Source organism: Colobus angolensis, unplaced genomic scaffold, assembly GCF_000951035.1.
Source record: "Colobus angolensis palliatus isolate OR3802 unplaced genomic scaffold, Cang.pa_1.0 Scaffold158, whole genome shotgun sequence".
Taxonomy (NCBI): domain Eukaryota; kingdom Metazoa; phylum Chordata; class Mammalia; order Primates; family Cercopithecidae; genus Colobus; species Colobus angolensis.
In genome coordinates this window covers 1,525,557-1,546,634 of record NW_012114688.1, presented here as the reverse complement: position 1 = coordinate 1,546,634, position 21,078 = coordinate 1,525,557, and the positions used below count along the sequence as shown (strand labels likewise).

General features: G+C 36.8%; 1 protein-coding gene across 1 annotated transcript in view; it reads left to right on the top strand.

Moving 5' to 3' along the window:
- Nucleotides 1–21,078, top strand: part of SLC35D1 (solute carrier family 35 (UDP-GlcA/UDP-GalNAc transporter), member D1) — a 50,723-nt gene that overhangs the window by 18,406 nt on the left and 11,239 nt on the right. Inside the window, exons 9-11 of the mRNA XM_011936856.1 lie at nucleotides 11,970–12,037; nucleotides 13,062–13,140; nucleotides 20,108–20,190. Of these exons, the coding sequence (XP_011792246.1) occupies nucleotides 11,970–12,037; nucleotides 13,062–13,140; nucleotides 20,108–20,190 (230 nt within the window). The remainder of the gene's footprint in view (nucleotides 1–11,969; nucleotides 12,038–13,061; nucleotides 13,141–20,107; nucleotides 20,191–21,078) is intronic.

Sequence of the window (21,078 nt, the reverse complement as noted above, 5' to 3'; positions counted from 1 at the left end):
ACACTGATGCAAGAAACTGAAGAGGACACAAGAAAATGGAAAGCTATTCCATGTTCATGGATTGGAAAAATCAATATTGTTGAAATGTTCATACTACCTGAAGCAATCTACAGATTTAATGCAACCCCTGTGAAAATACCAGTGAAATTCTTCACAGAAATAGAAAAAACGATCCTAAAATTTATGTGGAACCACAAAAGACCCAGAATAGCCAAAGCTATCCCAAGCAAAGAGAACAAAACTGGAGGAATCACATTACCTGATTTCAAATTATACTATAGTAACCAAAACAGCATGGTACTGTTATAAAAACAGACACATGGATCAGTGGAATCTATGTGTCTGAATAGAACACAGAACTAAATCCATACATCTACAGTAAACTAATTTTTGACAGTGGTGCCAAGAACATACACTCGGGAAAGGACATTCTCTTCAATGTATGGTTCAGGGAAAACCGGGTGTACATATGCAAAAGAATGAAGCTAGATCCCTATCTTCTGCCTTGGACAAAAATCAAATCAAAATGGATTAAAGACTTATCTAAAACTTCAAAGTATGAAACTAGTAGAAGAAAATATTGGGGAAACTCTCCCGGATATTGGACTGGACAAGGATTTCTTAGTAATACCCCATAAGCACAGACAACCAAAGTAACAATGGACAAATGGAATCACATCAAGTTAAAAAGTTTCTGCACAGTGAAGAAAACAATTAACAGTGAAGAGACAACCCACAGAATGGGAGAAAATATTTGCAAATATTTGAAAAACTCTATAGGAAAAAATTTAGTAATCTGATTAAAATAATTGACAAAAGATCTGAGTAGACATTTCTCAAAAGAAGATAGATGGCAAACAGTCATATACAAAAGGTGCTAAACATTGTTGATGATCAGAGAAATGCAAACCAAAACTACAATGAGATACCATCTCACCTTAGTCAAAAAGGCTTTTATCCAAAGTCAGGCAATAACAAATGCTGCTAAGGGTGTGGATAAAAGGGAACCCTCATACACTCTTGGTAGGAATGTAAATTAGTACAAACACTATGGAGAACAGTTTGGAGGTTCCTCAAAAAACTAAAAATGCAGCTACCATATAGTCTAGCAATACCACTGCTGGGTAAAACCCAAAAGAAAGGAAATCAGTACATCGAGGAGATACCCCTATTTTTATTGTAGCACTGTTCACAGTAGCCAAGATTTGGAAGCAACTCGAGTGTCCCATCAGCAGATGAATGCATAAAGAAAATGTGGTACGTATAAACAATGGAGTACTATTCAGCCATAAAAAAGGAGATGCTGACATTCACAACAACACAGAACTGGAGATCATTACATTAAGCAAAATAAGGCAAGCACAGAAAGACAAACTTCACATGTTCTCACTTATTTGTGGGAACTAAACGTTAGAACAATTGATCTGGTGGAGATAGAGAGTACATGGGAGGCTGGCAAGGGTAGTTGGAAGGAGGGGTGTGGGAGGAAAGCTGGAAGGGTTAAGAGGTACAAAAAATGGTTAGAAAAAATAAATAAGACTTAGTATTTGGTAGTACAACAAAATAATTGTACATTTCAAAATATAACTAAAAGAGTATAATTGGATTGTAATACAAAGGATAAATGCTTGAGGGGATGAATACCCCATTTACCCTGATGTGATTTATTATTATTATTTTGAGACAGAGTTTCCCTCTTGTTTCCCAGGCTGGAGTGCAATGGTGCGATCTCGGCTCACTGCAACCTCTGTCTCCTGGGTTCAAGTGATTGTCCTGCCTCAGCTTCCTGAGTAGCTGGGATTACAGGTGCATGCCACCATGTCCGGCTAATTTTTGTATTTTTAGTAGAGACAGGGTTTCTCCATGTTAGGCTGGTCTTGAACACCTGACCACCTCAGGTGATCCACCCGCCTCGGCCTCCCAAAGTGCCGGGATTACAGGTGTGAGCCACTGAGCCCAACCACTGATGTGATTATTACACATTGCATGCCTGTATCAAAATAGCCTCCACCCATAAATATATACACCTACCATATACCCACAAAAATTAACAATTAAAAAAATAATTAAAAAAAAGCATAGTTATAGTTAGTGGTAGGTCCATATAACATTTGCTGTCTCCCTTTGATTATGGGACATTGTTTTCACTCCTGGGGTATTTACATTATACTCCTGGCACCTGTAGCACTAAAGACTTTATTCAAAACAGAAGGAAAACCTAAGAAAGCATCTTTGTATATTAAATCTGTAATCACAGTTACCAGTCAGCTAAGACTGAAGATTCCAGGCCTTGTGGCAGAGAGACTCTTTAGTTCTTTGTCACACACAGAATGACCAGGTAGGTCATTCTCTTCACAGTGGCTCTTTATCAGAGCTTTCTCTAGAAGTAGAAGTTTTGTTTTGTTTTAAATGTTTTTTTTTTTTTTTTCCCTGATTAACAAAATATATGTTCACCGTGCCTTCTGTTTCCTATCTTAGGGAGAATAAAAAATCCGCTTGCAATCTACCACCAAGAGATAACAGTGATGGAAGTTTAAGTGAATAATCTCTTCTGTATGTAAATTCTGTATACATTTAAAGTGTCTGCATTTCAGTCTCTCTGTTGATCCTCACAAGAGGCAGATAGAGCAGACTGTTTTCTACATTCGTAATATATAGGTAGGGGCTCACTGATGTTAAATAACTATCATGGCCACACAGAAAGTTAATGGCGGTTAGAATTAGAACTCCTGCTATTTGACTCACTGATTGGTAACCATGTGGAGCCATAAAGGAAAAAAAAAAAATTGAGAACATGTTGTTGCCTTGCCTTTGTTTTTTTTCCAGCAGTACAGATGGAAAGACTATAGGCTATGGAGCTGAACAGGTACTTACTAGCTAGATATTTTGGATATGTTACTGAATGTTTCTGAGCCTGGTACATAATAGGCACTTAAGCAGTAGTTTTTATTTTTTATTTTTAATGCTATCTTTATGGCAGGGAGAATGGGCTCTTTTGCACTGTAGGGACTGCCAGCGTTCTGTTTTTCCTACAGCTGTACTTTCAAATGGCTGCTGCTGCTTTCATTACAGCCAAAGATCTATTCCTGTGGCAAAGCAGAGGAATGTAACAGTGTGCTTGTGCCATAGACTGACTTTCTCCAGAGACAGGCCAAATACTTAGAGAAATAAAAAAAATCCCATGAGAATTATTTTTCTGTTTTTGAATTTTGTCTGAATGGAATCATATCCATGAGATTTATTTTAATATCCTGAAGATGTCATTATTATGTCCCCAAAGGAGACTGTGCAGTATATATTTGCGGCATTTTTCTGAATCAAATGTAACATTCAGTGTAGAGAGCCTGGGGGCTTAGCATATGTAGACTCAACGTTTACCGTATATAACCTGTGTGACCTAAAGTAAGTCACCCGTCTTCTGGGTATAATAAGATCTGGCCTTTCTCTCCCACAGGATTGTCATGGCAATCAAATGACATGATATATATAGAAGCACTTGGTAAACCATAAAGCACTCCAAAAATGTATGGCAGCACTTTTTTGTTTTTAATTTTTTTATTTTATCATTTGCTCCTTGATTATCAGGAAGCCTGATTAAACCTTCTTCAGCATAGTGCCCCCAAACCTGCCTGGGGCCTGGCACACGGGACTTAATAGATGTCAGAATTGCACACCGAAAGCAGAGATATTTAGAGCTAAAGGAGAGAAGAAACTTAGGTTTATGAGAGGTTTATTTGAGGTCTTTGCCAAATAATTCTGATTACTGACCACTGATTAAGTCCCTGATTAAAAAAAATTAAAAGTAATGGTTATATATAGTAGCTGACATCATTTACTGAGCCAGATTCCTTCCATGTCAGCGATTGTATCCATATTTTTTTTTGTAATTCTGATCACCCTGTAGGTGAGGTCTTATTATTCATCTTTTTACATATGTAGAAACTAAGGTTCAGAGAATTATCATTGTCCCTTATAACAACTTATTCTCTATTCTTAATGACTTCGGGGTAAAAGAATAGCTTAGCCAGGAAAGGAAGATAACTTAGAGTTGGAGGAAAGGTTTTACGGCTGAGATTTCTTTTATGTGTTTTAGCTTGGGTAAAATAAAGTCTCTGCTTTTCAAGCTGATCTAATACTCTTGTCACAACTGGAAGAAGCCTTAATACCCATGCAGTTCTCCTTTATAGAAGCTCAGTCTAGCATAATGAAGCAGTGGTGAGGTGGTAAAAGACACCAGGCTTCTGAATCCTGGTCCACCTACCTTTCTAGGTACAGTGGCTTTTCCTGCAGGGTATACATAACCTTTCCATTGCCTAATTGTTGGTTTACTGGGTTATGCCTTCTCTGTTCAAAGAAAAAACAAAAACAAAAACAAACAAAAAAAACTTAGTGCAAAGCTAATGAGTTATACGCAGTTCAAATGACCTTTAATTATTAGAAGAAAAGTTAAAATTATATATTTTGTTAACTATACCTTAATAAAGCTGGGGCAGGGCAGGAAACAGGGCAAACTGATAGTGTAAGAAACAGTTAAAATGTGAACAATTAAAATGTAAACATACTTGAGATTCTGGTCCATTTTCAGATAAATGTGAAATAAAATTGTTTTTTTAAAAACAAATTATGTAGATTTAACATTCAACTTAAATACAGTTAGTAGCATGTACAAGCAGGTGTGTGGGTGTATTAAAAAGCAAAGTTCAGAGGGGTCAGATATTTGAAAACAAAAAAAGCAAAGTTCACCTCATCTGTATGTAGAAAATGATGCTGGGCCACAGATCATGGATGTTTAATCTACTACTGCTAGTATTTGTGCTTAGCGCTTCTAAGTGCATGGAACTCTGCAGAAATGACATATGACACATTTCCTGCTCCCAAGGAAATAGTCTTGCTAGCAGAAGCTGGTCTCCTGAGTCCTAGGCGAGTTTATTGTGCTTTACTGATTTTTCATTAGAGAGGAGGTTGTGTTTACAGGTATGAAAGAGCGTAGCATGAGATTGTATGCATGAGTTCGCATATCTTCCATTCATCCAGCAAACAGTTATTAAACACCTACTATTTTCTGATCACTTTGTTAAATACCATGGATACAGAGATAAATCATCAAGGTATTTGCAGTGTCTGTCTGGAGAGATAGTCATGTCCATAAAGATGTCCATATATGTACACATACTTAGTAAGGAACCTGATAAAAGTAGCATTTAGTCTTCTGTTGAGTTTGGCAGGAAAGATGCTAATGTGCAACTTAGGTTTTTGGCTAAAGCTTCCTAGTAGAAGCATCATTTGGTACAGGGTTATAATTCAAATTAGGAACTGAATGTGGTCTTTCATTTCCTAGCCATGATGGAATAGCACAGACAGGGTTTACCTTCCTGCATTAAGGTACTAGAAAATCAAACATTTATCAAACAACATTTTTCAGTCTTTGGATGACAGGCTGTAAAGGATTGTTAAGAAAGGATGAGAAGAGAAAAGAAAGCTATAAAAAAGACTCAATTGGAACTTTTAGGGATGAAAAATATCTGAATTGAAAAATAAAGTGGATGGAATTAACAGATTAGGAGAAAAGATCAGTGCATTAAAGAAGTAATATAAACTGTCCAAATGAAGTGTATAGAGGAAAAAAGATTGTAAAGCAAATGAACACAGTATTAGTGACCTGTGGGGCAATATCAAAAAGTCTATGAAGGGTGAGGGCAGAAATTTTTTTTCCCCAAAATTTTATGAAAACTTTAAAGGCACACATACAAGGAGCTCAATAAACATAGAATGTAAAGGAAACTGTATAATAAAGAGGAACATTTCATAATGATAAAATGGGTTAACTCCTCAAAAGGACATAATGGCCCTAAGTGTGTATATTCTTGATGAGAGAGCTCCAAAATATGTGAAGTGAAAACTGATAGAACAGAAAGGAGAAATAGACCAACCCACAATTATAATTGGGATGTTAATATTTTTAACTCAGTAATTGATAAAACAGTGAAACTGCAAGTCAATATAGAAGACTTGGATAATACTGTCAGCAAGCTTAATCTACTTGACATTAAAGAACATTCCATTCAACAACAGCAGAGTATACATTCTTTTCAAGTGCACATTGGGTATATACCAAGATAAACTATATTCTAGGCTGTAAAAGCAGTCTTAATAGTTTAAAAGAATTGAAACCATACAAAGCATATTCCCTGACCAGAACAATATTAAGGTAGAAATTAATAGCATAAAGATACTTGGAAAATCCCCAAATATTTGCAAATTAGCACACCTCTAAATAATTCATAGATGAAGAGAAATCACAAAGAAAATTAGAAAATATTTTGAACTGAATGAAAATCAAAGCACAGCATAGTGGCTGGGCGTGGTGGCTCACTCCTGTAATCCCAGCACTTTGAGAGACCGAGGCAGGTGGATCACTTGATACCAGGAGTTTGAGACCAGCCAGGTCAACATGGCAAAACCTTGTGTTTACTAAAAATACAAAAATTAGCCAGGTGTGGTGGCACACACCTGTAATCCTAGCTACTTGGGAAGCAATAGAATCACTTGAATCCAGGAGGCAGAGGTTGCAGTGAGCCAAGATAGCACCACTGCACTCCAGCCTGGGCAACAGACCCTGGCTGTTTTTGTGCCTGTCTCAAAAAACAAACAAAAAAAAACCTACAACATAGGAAAATTTCTGGAATGCAGCCAAAGCAGTATATACAGGGAAATCCGTAAAATTAATTCTGTGAATTAAATCCCTAAATGCTTATTTTAGAAAAGAAGAAAGATCTAAAATGAGTGATCTAAGCCTCTGTCTTAAGAAAGTAGCTGGGGCGAGGTGGCTCATGCCTGTAATTCCAATGCTTTGGGAACCTGAGGTAGGAAGATTACTTGAGGTCAGGAATTCACAGCCAGCTTGGGCAGTATAGTGAGACTTGTCTTTTAAAAAGGAAAAAAAAGGCCGGGCGCGGTGGCTCAAGCCTGTAATCCCAGCACTTTGGGAGGCCGAGACGGGCGGATCACGAGGTCAGGAGATCGAGACCATCCTGGCTAACACGGTGAAACCCCGTCTCTACTAAAAATACAAAAAAACTAGCCGGGCGAGGTGGCGGGCGCCTGTAGTCCCAGCTACTCGGGAGGCTGAGGCAGGAGAATGGCGTACACCTGGGAGGCAGAGCTTGCAGTGAGCTGAGATCTGGCCACTGTACTCCAGCCCGGGCAGCAGAGCAAGACTCCGTCTCAAAAAAAAAAAAAAAAAGGAAACTAGAAAATTAAACCCAAAATAAACATAAGAAATGTAAGATTGTAAGATAAGAATAGAAATCATGCAATGAAAACTAGAAAATTAAACCCAAAATAAACATAAGAAATGTAAGATTGTAAGATAAGAATAGAAATCATGCAGTGAAAACCAATGAAACTAAAAGCTGGGATTTTTTTTGAAAAAAAAAAGATTATTAAAATTGCTAATTCATAGCCAATTGATCAGACCAAAAAGTGAGTTTACATAAATTATCAATATCAGAAATGAAAGAAGGACCTCATTACAGAGCACGTATTTTTTAGAAGAGTAGTAAGGGAATATTTTGAACAATATTATGCCAATAAACTTGACAACTGGGATAAAATAGTTTCTTGGAAAAGACAAACTGTGTACCTAAAGCTCATTCAAGAAGAAATAGGTAGCATATGAATAGCTCTACTCTATTAAGTAATTGATACGGTTTGGTTGTGTTCCCACCCAAATCTCATCTTGAATTGTAGTTTCCATAATCCCCATGTGTCATGGGCGGGACCAGGTGGAGATAATTGAATCATGGGGAGGCAGTTTCCCCCATCCTGTTCTCAAGATAGTGGGTTAGTTCTTATAAGATCTGATGATTTTATGAGGATCTTCCCCCTTTGCTGGGCACTCATTCTTGCCACCCTGTGAAGAGGCGCCTTCCACCATGATTGTAAGTTTCCAGAGGCCTCCCCAGCCATGCAGAGCTGTGAGTCAGTTAAACCTCCTTCCTTTACAAATTACCCAGGCTCAGGTATTCCTTTATAGCAGCATGAGAAGAGACTAATAGTCATTAAATAGTTCTGTTTAATTGAAATTAATCATAAGCTTTAATTAATAATAGGGCTATTATAGCGCTACTTACGTTAAAGAAATTGAATTTGTAGCTAAAAATTTTCCTCTAAATAAAATTTCAGGCCCTGATTGCTTCACTGGAGAATTTCACAAAAAATTTAAGGAAGAAATAATAATTCTACATAAATTCTTCCAGAAGGTAGAACACTTCCTTGTTGATTTTATATGGCTAGGATTACCTTCTGCCAAAATCTGACAAAAACGTTACAAGGGGGGAGAAAGTACAGTACAAAAAAATCCAGCAATATATTAAAAGGGCAGTATATCATGACCGTATTGTGTTTATCTCAGGAATTAAGGTTAGTTTAACATTTGAAAATCAGTCAGTGCAGTTTACCATATTAACAAGAATATAGTAGAACTATCCTCAATAGATGCAGAAAACCTATTTGACAAAATGTGACATCCACTCATGAGTGTAAAATTCTCAATAAACTAGGAATAGAAGGGAACTTTCTCAGCGTAATAAAGGACATCTATCAAAGAATCTATTGCTAACATATTTAATGGTGAAAGAAAGACTGAATACTTTTCACTAAGATTTGAGAACAAGGCGAGGATGTCTGCGCTCTTATAGTGTTCTATTCAGCGTTATGTTGTAGAATTTCATCTGTATAATACAGATTTGAAAGGAAGAAGCAAAACTGTGTGTATTAAAAACATGATGTATGTAGAAAATCTTAAGAATCCAGAAAAAAGTGATTGAAACTAATTACCAAGTTTGCACAGTACAAGGTCAATATGCAAAAAATAGCAGTGAACACTTGGAAACTAAGTAAAAAATACCATTTGTAATAGCTCAGATTATAAAGTAGTTGGGGATTAATTTAGCACAGTATGTTTCCTGTATGCTGAAAACTACAAAACACTAGTGAGATAAATTTTAAAAGGCCTAAATAAGTGATTTTTATGTTTATTAATTAGGTGGTTTGATATTAATTTGGCAGTTTTTACCAAATTCATCTATAGATTCAACACCACCCCAACTCTATTGGAAGATTTTTGTGGAAATTGACAAGCAGATTTTAAAATTTATGTGGAATGGCAAAGGACTTAGTATAGTCAAATCAGTTTTCAAAAATAACAGTTTTAGAGGATTTATCCTACTTGATTTCAGCACTTCTTATAAAGCTTCAGTAATCAAGACACTGTGATACTGGATTAAGAGTAGACGGACCAGTGAAATAGAGAATCTAGAAATAGAAATATACCGTGTGGGCAATCATTTTTGTCAAAGGTGTGAAAATAAATCAATGAGGAAAAGATAATGTCTTTCACAAATGTTGGTAGAACAATTTGACGTCTGTATGCAAAATAGTGAACCTTGACTATGACCTTGTGGCCAAGTACAGTGGTGTACTCCTATAGTCCTAGCTATTCAGGAGGCTGAGGTGGAAGGATTATTTGAGTCCCGGAGTTCAAGGATGCTGTGAGCTATGATCATGCCACTATACTCTAGACTGGTTGACAAAGCAAGACCTTGCCTAAATAAAAGGGCCGGTGGCGGGGGTGGGTTGGGAAATTAAGACACAGGTATGCACACAGGGAGAACAACATGTGAACATGAAGTCAGACATCAGGGTGACACCTCTACAAGCTAAAAAATACCACAGATTGCCAACAAACTACTAGAAGCTAGTGCAAGAAACTTGTGCAACTCAATCATAAGAAGACAAATAATGTGAATAAAAATTTGGCAAAAGAGGCCAGGCGTGGTGGCTCACCTCTGTAATCCCTGCACTTTGGGAGGCTAGGGCAGGGGGATCACTTGAAGTCAGGAGTTCATGACCAGCCTGGCCAACATAGTGAAACCCTGTCTCTACTAAAAATACAAAAATTAGCTGGATGTGGTGGCACGCGCCTGTGATCCCAGCTCCTTGGGAGGCGGAGGCAGGAGAATCGCTTGAATCTGGGAGGCGGAGGTTGCAGTGAACTGAGATCGCACCACTGTACTCCAGCCTGGGAGACAGGGCGAGACTCTGTCTCAAAAAAAAAGTTGGCAAAAGATTCAGACACTTCACCGAAGAAGAAATGCTGATGTCAAAGAACCACATTAAAAGATATTCAACTTGATAGTCTTTAGGGAAATGCAAATTAAAATTACAAAATACCATTTACCCACTTGTTAGAATGGCCTCTAACAGTTCCAAGTGTTGGTGAGAGTATAGAGCAGTGGGAACTCTCTTATAGTGCTAGTGAGAAGACAAAGTTGTGTAGCTACTTTGGAAAACAGTTTGACAGTTTTTTACAAAGTTAAAGATACACCTAACCAAATGAACCAGCAATCCCATTTTCTAGCTATTTACCCAAGATAAAGAAAAACATGTCAATTGGGAGACTTGTAACCGAAGGTTCAAAGGTTCGTAATAACTTGTGGAAATAACCCAAATAAATGTCCATTACCTGGTGTTTGGATAAACAAATTGTGGTATACCCACAAAATAGACTATAGACTACTAATTGGCAGTAAAAGTGAATGAATTACTGATACATACATAGGATGAATGAGTCCTAGGAGCATAATGCCAAGTGAAAGGGAAGGAAGACACAAGAGTACATGGTATACAATTCCACTTGTAGGAAATTGTTGAACAGTGAAGTTATAGTAACAGAAAGTAGATCAGAGGTTGCCAGGGGCTTGAAATGGAGGGGAGATTGACTGTCAATGGGAGGAGGGAACTTTGGAAGGAGCTGATTTCTCTATCATGATTATAATGGTGGTTACGTGATTATACATTTGTGACTCCTCATTGAATTGAACACTTAAAATTAGTTTATTTTTCATGTATTCTACCTCAACAAAGAACTATAAACAGTCTGTGTCTGTCAAGCCCTGTTAGGAATGTAATTAGATAAATGTGATGTGGGTCCTCCAGGGAGCTCAGTCTGTGGACATGGTATGGAAAGATTTATAGTTCAAAGGGACAAGAACTCTTGAGAGGAGTGCTGGGGCACAAAGGAAGGAGTACTTGATCAGGGAAGGCCCCACAAGGGAGCCTTGAGTTTTAATTTGATGGCTGAACAGGAGTCAGACGAATGTTGAGGGGAAGGACATTCCAGGCAAAGGCATGCAAGTGGGAAACTGTATGTTATGTTTTATAAGCCACAGGGAGCCTGGTATTGTTGGAGCCCTGGTGTCATGAGATTCATGTGGAAGTAGCAAAAGTTGAAGCTGGACAGGTTGGCAGAGATGAAAGGTGGAATGTTTCTCACATTTGCTTATCAAACTCCTATTGCAAAAACAGCTAGGTACTTGAGAATCCATTCCTCTTGGACAAGAGATGAGATTATCAGTGCGCCCTTTCATTTCTGTTTATTCCTTTCCTTTTGGCTTAACACAGACAACACCACCACCACCACCACAAAACACCTTGTTTTTAGAATTAACAGTTTTAAAACTGTAATTCTCCTTGAATAGACCTCAGCTGAATTTGTATAAGTAAGGCTGTATTTAAGCTTTCACATGTTACAGAAAGGAAACATGTTTTGATGTTTGAGAAAGCCTTTAGTACTAGCACATTAATAGCCATCTGAAAGAACTGAGATTAGCCACATGTGGCTTGTGCCTTCAAGGAAGTGTCAGTTTCTTTGCACCAATAGTGAGAAGTATAAAATCCCCACATTACATTTTGGATGAGAGAAAATCTTATGAAACGACTTACTAGTTCAACTCTGTATACATGAAATCTTTGAACATCACTCTCTATCCTTGGAGTAATTCAGGGAAACGTATACGTGTGTGTCTGTGTCTGTGTTGGAGGCAGACTCATAGAAGGATTTACATTAAAATGGGATAGCTGATTTTGAAGGCCTGGTCTAAAATTTAATGCTTTCTTGTGTGTTGCAGGCTGTGGAGTTTGAAGGCTGGGCCGACACCCTCTTTCTTCTGCAGTTTACCCTCTCCTGTGTAATGGGGTAAGCCTTTGCTACCTTGTTAGCAGATAGTTTTCCTAAAGAAATAGGTTAGAGAAATTTGCGTGCCTCATTTCTCAGTATCTTTTTAGGTCTCCTGAGTATTCAGGTGGTTTCATAGCCCTTGGGAATGTGCTCTTAGGGCTACTGAATTGATACCTTAGAAGGATGAAGAAAAGAAACAGTTTACCTGATAACCTGCTGTTTAGTAAGCACCATCATATTTCAACATGCATTAGTTTTATCTCTATACTGACCATTTGAGAGATAGAACTTTAGTAAATTGTCTAAATTTGCACAGTTTGTAGGTGGCAGTGGCAGCATTTGAATTTGGGGCAGTTTGACCCCTCTTTACCATGTTTTCTTCTTCACAGAAGAGAATATGTAGAGGATGAGAGGATACCTGCAAACACGCCTCTTCTCCTCACCTCCATGTTTCTCTAATGTGTTTTTTTTTCCCCAACTAGTCAGTTTAGTTGCTATTTGGTGACTGGATCTGGCACACAGTGAGCAGGTGCTTCAAAATAAAGTTGACCTGATGCCTTGGTACTAAGTCAGGCTGAGAAGCCTCAGTGTAAATCAGAGGCTTTGTATCCCCTCTTAAAGTAGTTTTAATTTGGTTTTCTTCAATATTCAAGGATCTCTCTTGCCTCCATCTGGCCCAGAGGACATGTCGTCCTTATGGAAGGTGCACAACTGCGTTTTAGGGTCTGTGAGCTCTGAGCTTTCTGTCTGGCTTAGGCGTATTAGTAGGAAGCATGATCTATAAAAAGTCATGATTGTAAGAGATGGTTCAGGGTTTTGATGAGGGCAGCAAGGAAAAATACTTGGTAAGGAGATGAATGTGTTTCTCTTTAGTGAAATTTTAAAAATTCTGAAGCTGCAATATAACAAGCAGTGAGGTGGGGAAAATTCATAGCTGATCAGTGACTAGAATGTGCTGGCCTGGCCAGCACTGATTGTTTATCTTGGCTAGACATTACTATAAAGTAAGAAACTGGATTTTATACCTCTTCCTTCATTCTAGGTTTATCTTAATGTACGCCACAGTACTCTGCACGCAGTATAATTCTGCTCTTACAACTACAATAGTTGGCTGTATTAAGGTAAGTAGAAAAAGTACTGTTATCTTTTTGGTACCTGCATTATTTGAAAATCTTTCCTTTAAGATAAGAGTCTGGTGATGGCCTTAAGACCCAAATCGTTATTTCCTCACATAACTGTCTTAGTTTGACAAATTGTGGTGATAGTTTCTGAAACAGTCTTTAAGAATGCAGGGAGGGCATAGTCTCTACTTGGAGGCAGCTTAGCTCTGAAGAGCATGGGAAAAGGAAAATGTACTATCTGAACAGAGGAAGGAATAGAATTAGGTCTGTTTCTGACAGGGCAGATTAATAGCTTGGTAATGATAAGCCTGTCCCTTTAACCCCCAGTGAGAACTGCTGTGTTCTCTGCCTCACTGAGATCTGGCTGTTTTGTAGGGAAAGGATGCTGGCCAGAAACTAATGGGGGGAGTTTTCCTATGCCTGAGCCAAACCTTAAATGGCTCACTTTTGAAAGCTGCGTCTGACATTTCCAATGATCTCATTTCCTCCTGATCCATTTTATTTGAGGGGAGACTAATTTGTCTTCAGCCAGGAGAGCCAAGTTGACTCGTTGGTGGATTGAAGCCTGAGGCCTCTTCCATCTGACTTTGTGATTCTAGAACTTTATGATTCAAGAGGCCGTAGCTTGTCTGAATTCCAAATGAATTAGCCAAGTGGGCCTGCTTCCTTAGAAAGGCAAGACCGAGAGATGTAGATCCTTAATGTTTGTGGAAAAGAGGGCCATTACCCTTGTGCCTTCCTTTCTGATGCCCCATTACTCAGTAGTGAGGGAAGGGGTTTCAGAGGTCAAGTTTTTACTGCTCTGCTGTTTATCTTTGTAGTCTCAATAGAGTGGTGCCCACCTGATCTCATTTTAGAAACTAGATTGGGTTAAAACTCCAGAAAGTCTGTAGTTTCAAATCATGAAATTTGACTGTTTGTTGTGAATAGAATTCCGAATTAAGCTATAACAGGTCAACAGTGTGAATTCCTTTCGAAAGCTAGAGATATTCCGTATGCCAGGCTGACTAAGACAGCTTTAGGCCCCTCCCCCAAATTAGCTCTGGCTGTGTTTTGGTTTTGTAAAGTGAATGCTTCAAAGGTAAAGTGGATGGCTTGCCTCTTCAGTATAAGAGCAGTGAGAATGTGAGAAATAGGCCATGTTTTTAGCTAAGGAGAGGGATGATGCAGGAAAGCCTATGTTTAATTTTAATAAGTAAACCTATTTGCCTGGAATTTCTTAGTGTACTTTATCATTATCAACATGGGATACAAATAAAGTCATTCTTGCTTACATAAAGTTTATACTTTCCTTTTGATACATGTTTCTCCTCACAGTAGTCCAAGAACTCCATGGATTTACTCATTCCAGGGTGATTAATTTTACTTACACACTCCACAGGGAGGCAAAAACTGAATTGTCTGATTAGTTTACTACTGCTCTTTGCTTCCTACTGGTGCAGGGTATCACTGTTGAAGGATGGCTTGCACATGCGGACAGATGGGAATTGCTGATACCCTTGCAGGGTCGAAGTCTCACAGGACACAGTGGAGCTTCTGTCATCAATATCCCAGTCGTAACCCATTTAGCTCAGCCATTCCTCCTACAAGAGGCTTTAAGCTTCCTTTTGTGCTTGAGAATCCCCTGCAAATCCTTAGGTCAGCATTCCTTTTTCTCTTCAGGATGGTGGGAAAATCACTTACGAAAACTCGTTAAAAGTAGAAATTCCAAGACCTACCCAGATAGACTCAGTCAGAATCTCTAGAGTAAAGCTTAGAAATGTTTATGTTTAACAGGGTTGCCAGGCAATTGTCAGGTATACTAAAGTTTGAGAATTGCAGTCTTAGTTTTGAGCTAGTGTGACTCTTCTGTGCTTCCCAATAATTTCTTTTTTGAAGACGTTGGTGTCTTTCCTTGATAGCCAGCCTTGCTTAGGATACCCTAATATATACCTACAGGTTTTCCAACTTCTGATTTTGAGCAGCATGGGTTGGATTCTGTCCCCTTCATTTCTGAAGTTCCTTGGGCAACTTACATAATCCCTGGATCTCTGTATTCAAATGAGGTCCTATTATACACTTTCCTAAGTTGCCTGCTAGCCTTGTTTATTGTTACATGATACTTAATTTTATTTTTTCCCTTCAAATAATAGGAAAATCCTTTCTAAGGCAACCTCCTGTCTTTGAGGCTGACATAATTTTGAAGGTTCTCTCAAAGGGTGTTTTATTAGAAAAATAATTTTGAAGTTTCTTTTTGGCCTTTTTCACTGTGTCATTTTACTTTGTGTCTCATAGGCTTAATCTAGAGGCCTGTGAGAAATAAGTCAGAGAAATATATTTTGGGGTAAAATATTTTAATTTCCTTCAGTTCTCACTTTAAAACTTCCAAAAGTTTTATATATTAAAAGCCATTTGGGCCAGAGGTCATTTGAGATAGACAAAGAAGTGAGAAAACAAATTTAGATAAGCAGAAAAGAGTAAATTTAAATATATTGTCCGGTATCTTTTTTAGTCATAGTCCTAAGAACGGATTAGTTTAAACATTTGTGTCCCATTTTAGGAGGTGGCATTGTAGATACACTAGGCCTCTTATGTATGATGAAGGCAAACAGATCTTTACTAGGGGGTGTTTTTATGGAAACAGAGGAAAAAAACGAAAGTTAATGTCTTGAGTAGTATATAGAGTTTTGTAGAGTCCTTGAAGTATCTTCAGATTGCAGTGGCATTCTGACAGACTTTACTGGATTATAGTTCAAATCACTGTTGAAGTGAACTTTCTGAGTAGTGTGTACATCAGTAGGCATGAAGGCTGTTTGTGTGTAACTTGTGATTTTTCTTGAAGTTTAAGTTGTCTAGTTTCAGTTTGTAGGGCTTTAAGAAAAGCACAGTTTTAATTTGCAGTGACTTAAAGTCAAAAATGGAAGAAAAATTTGAAAATGTTAGTTTGGAAACCTGTATCCAGGGAAGAATTTAGATTTTAGTCTAAATATTAGAGAAGTAATAAAAACAATAACAGTGAATGAGGCTAGAATCTAATTTAAACAGGTGTGCTATAGTTTTATTTGAAACATATTTTTTTCTCTAGTCTCCCATTTTTACCAAAGATAAATCATAGAGGATCAATTTATTTGTAAAATAAGTTTAAGTCTTACTATACTTGGCCTGCTTATTTGTATAAAGTGTAGTAAGAATAGCGATCGGCCATATAGGCTCTTTTTAGATTAGTTTTGTTGTAACTTTTTAATTAGGAATCTTAGATTATTAGACTTTTAAAAGCCTCAGAGCCAGGAAGCTAAGCCAAGGATTTGCCACCAGACTCTAATACCTGTAACAAATTGGGTGAATCTTTCTCCTTTTGATATCATAAAATAACTTGAAGTCCCTTGGCCTGTCAGAAAGTTACATATTTTGTTTATCACAGGTCAGGAAGCTTGTAAAGGAACTGTGTAGACAAGAGTCTTTTTATTGACTTTATAAAGTCAACTTTAATTTCTTAAAGTAGTTTGGTTGCATCTGAAAATATGTTATTTTAGTCACAGCCTTGGTAAAATAACCAGTGTCTCTAACTGTGTCCTGTTACAAAGAAAACAGATGTGTATTGAACTTATCTAAACAATTATATTCTGATAAGTTAAGAATATTTATAAATAGTTTTTAAATTTGGAGAAATTAGTTAGAAAGATAAATGTTTTAAATTTATTCACAAAGTATATTTTACTCAATTGTTATAAATTATAAGTAGTTTAAAAGAAAAAAAAGTTTTTTGACTCTGGCAAACACAGCATTTTTTTTAAAGTCATAAAAATTACTTTAGTCTTTTACTAATGTAATTCCATGTAATTAATTGTTATTCTGCTGGATGTTAGGTTAGCAGTCCTCATGAATACATCAGTTTTTTAACTAGAGTACTGAAAGTTTTTACCTAGTCTAATGGTCTGATCAATAAAGTTACCAGAAACCTGTATTTACAACTACTTATCAGGGTCTTTTTTATTAATTTCTCTGAAGAAAAAGCAAATTTTGGACTCTACCCAATTGTAAACTGCATTTTGAGAAGAATCAAAGTAAAACAATAATTGTCAATGGACAAGAAAAGTCTTAGAATAGTTATACAATTGACAAGGAAATTTGGTTATTTCACTGGCATATACCAATTTAACATAATCATAATTATTACTGATAATATATATGAAGACATTTCAAATCTTTAGGAATCTCATACAGATTTAGAACATATATTAATAACACATTTATATAAATGTAATGCAGAGAAAGTTAAGCACTATTTTTTAAATGATTTCCATTTGATTTTAACATACTGAATAAGGCTAATATGTTTCTCTTGGACTTCTAGAGGCCCTATTATCTAAAAAGTTAGTTTGAGGTCAAAAAACTGAATTTGAAATTTTGATTTGGGGAAATATGTCAGATATCAAAGGTTTAAAACAAGATTATAGGCCACTAAAATATATCATTTATTTAGTCAACATGATAATTTAAAGATTTTAAAAAGCAAAACCTTTTACTCTTGGTGGAGACTTATAAGACATAATAAAGACACCATGAGTTATACTGAATCTGTTTTTCCCTTTCTCCCTCTTTGTTTTTTGTAGTTTATTTAGAAGGTAAATAAAATTTTAAAAATTATTTTTTATTAATACTACATGAAAAATTTGTTTAAAAGAGAAAACTGCCCGGGCTTGGTGGCCCACGTCTGTAATTCCAGCACTTTGGGAGGCCAAGGTAGGGGAATCACTTGAGGCCAGGAGTTTTAGACCAGCCTGGCCAACACAGTGAAACGCTGTTTCTACCAAAAAATACAAAAATTAGCCGAGCGTGGTGGTGTGCACCTGTAGTCCCAGCTACTTGGGAGGCTGAGGCAGGAGAATCACTTGAACCCATGTGGCGGAGGTTGCAGCTAGCTGAGATCGCACCAGTGCACTCCAGCCTGGGCAACAGAGTGAGATCCTGTCTCAAAAAAAAACAGAGAAAATTAGATTTTATTTCTGTATTAGTGTATTCTTAATGTTAAAGTTAATTTTAATAAAACCTTGTAAATAAATCTATTTTAGTTAGTTTAACCACAAGATTTTTATATGTTTTTAAATAGTCTCTTCAATTTAAACATTTTTTAAAATATTTCTTTTTATTTTTTTAATTAAAACCTTTTTAAATGTTTATACTAGGCAATATCTTTTTTTTTTTACAAAAACATATTTTTATGTCTTCTATAATCTTTTTTATGAAAAACACATTTTCCTTTTTGAATATACTTTGCATATTGAATTGTTTATTTTAATATCTAGTTTATATATTTTAATTATGATAGTATCTCTTAGTAACTCTTATTTGTAGTGAAAAACCTAGGAAATAAGTAATTTTAACTATTTGTAGAGTGCAAAACAAAGAATAGAGCTGTGAACACAATGCCTGGAAGAGTTAATCCTTAGTATGGCCAAGAGACATGGTTGGGCTAGGGAGGACAGGGCCTGGGTGTTGTCCGCAGACCTCACCATGGTTGTTTGTCTAGACATTAGAATCTAAAGTCTCAAATTTACAGACATAAGCTCACAGATAAATTAAGTAAACATTAAAAATATTATAGAAGTAACAGTTCTGGCCGGGCGCGGTGGCTCAAGCCTGTAATCCCAGCACTTTGGGAGGCCGAGACGGGCAGATCACGAGGTCAGGAGATCGAGACCATCCTGGCGAACAGGGTGAAACCCCATCTCTACTGAAAAATACAAAAAACTAGCCGGGCGAGGTGGCGGGCGCCTGTAGTCCCAGCTACTTGGGAGGCTGAGGCAGGAGAATGGCCTAAACCCAGGAGGCGGAGCTTGTCTGATCAAGTTAAAATCTAACTTAAAATTTGAAGACATTTTAATTTTATTTTACTAATAATTGTTCAACTTTTAATTTATTAAGGATTACTAAAATCATGTGAACTAGAAAATTATTTGTGCTTATTTAATTTATGAGTACTAACTTATAAGTTAATTTGATATGTAGACAGTATATTCAATGTTTAGCTCCCACTTTCAAGTGAGAGCAGGTGGTGTTTGGTTTTCTCTTCCTGCGTTAGTTTGCTTAGGATAATGGCCTCCTGCTGCAACCATGTTCCTGCAAAGGACATGATTTCATTCTTTTTTGTGGCTGCATTGTATTCCATGATGCATATGTACCACATTTTCTTAATCCAGTCCGTCATTAATGGGCATCGTGGTTGACTGCATGTCTTTGCTATTAGGAATAATGCTGCAGTGAACATAAGAGTACATGTGTCTCTTTGGTAGAATAATTTATTTTCCTTTGGTGATATAACCCAGTAGTGGGATTGCTGAGTCAAATGGTAGTTCTGTTTTAAGTTCTTTGATAAATGTCCACACTGCTTTCCACAGTGGCTGAACTAAATTTACATTCTCCCCAACAGTGTATAAATAAGCATTCCCCTTTCTCCCCAACCTCACCAATATCTGTTGTTTTTTGTATGACATTCTGACTGATATGAGATGGTATCACATTGTAGTTTTGATTTGTGTTTCTCTGATGATTAGTGATGAGCCTTTTTTCATATATTTGTTTGCTGCATATATGTTTTCTTTTGAGAAATATCTGTTCATGTCCTTTGCCCATCTTTTAATGGTGTTATTTGTGTTTGTTGAATTAGGTTGCTTATCAATTCTGGATATTAGACCTTTGTCCAATGCATAGTTTGTGAATATTTTCTCCCATTCTATTGGTAGTATTCTTTAGTATTGGCAAAAGCATTTATCTTCTGGAGAAATAGATTGGGAAGAGGTTAATGTCACTGATTTCTTAATAGTGTTCTTCCTTATACTATACTCTTATTAGGGTTGGTGGGTTTTTGTTGTTTGTCTTTCATTTATTTGTTTTTGTATTTTAAGGACAGATATTTGGATGAGTTTTATATATATTTAAGAAACTCTGTTAAACCTATGTAACAGTATATTACTATTTTTATTTTTAGAATATATTAATAACTTATATTGGAATGGTCTTTGGTGGAGATTATATTTTCACGTGGACAAACTTCATTGGTTTAAATATCAGGTAAGTAAAATAATTTAATTAAATTGAAAAATTGGGATTGGATATTCAAATAATGTCACAATAAGGTTAGGCTATTAAATTAATGGAAAATTTATTCATTGTTAAACATATATGGAGTGCCTTCTATGTGCTACATATTTAATGTCTCTACATAATGCTTTTTAAGAAGTGGGGAGAGGTTGGGCGTAGTGGCTCATACCTATAATCCCAACACACTTTGGGAGGCTGAGGTGGACAGATTGCTTGAGCCCAGGAGTTTGAGACTAGTCTGGGCAACATTGTGAAACTCCATCTCTACAAAAAAATACCAAAATTACCTGGGTGTGGTGGTGCACGTCTGTAGTCCCAGCTACTTGAGAGGCTGAGGTAGGAGAATCACTTAAGCCCAGGAGGTCAAGGCTGCAATGAGCTGTAATTACACTGCATTCCAGCCTAAAATAAATAAATAAATAAAATTTAAAAAAAATAAAAGTGGAGGGTGGAGAAAATGCTTCTATATTCTATTTAGAGTATTAGGGAATCTTTTCTAGAAGTTTAACTCCCTTTGTTTAGCCTTGAAAGCACTCTATTATGCTAGTTGGCAGTGCAGTGTTCTCTAGAAATATAGGGCTAAAGAAGAATAACATAACAACAATTATTTGATGTGTGTCTGACATATTACTACCTTTCATTAGACCTTACATGTCTTCATCAGTGAAGGGGGTTACTTGTATTGTTTGAAAGATCTTTTTCAGTTCTTGAATCCCATTGTTTTAAATATTCCTTACATGCCTAAAAATGATCAAATTTCTGTTTGGGCCAGACCTCTGTCTTCAGGTCAGACTTGTCTAGTTAACAGTCCACTTGACACCTCCTGCTGACATGTCTAAAACTGAACTCTATTTCCTT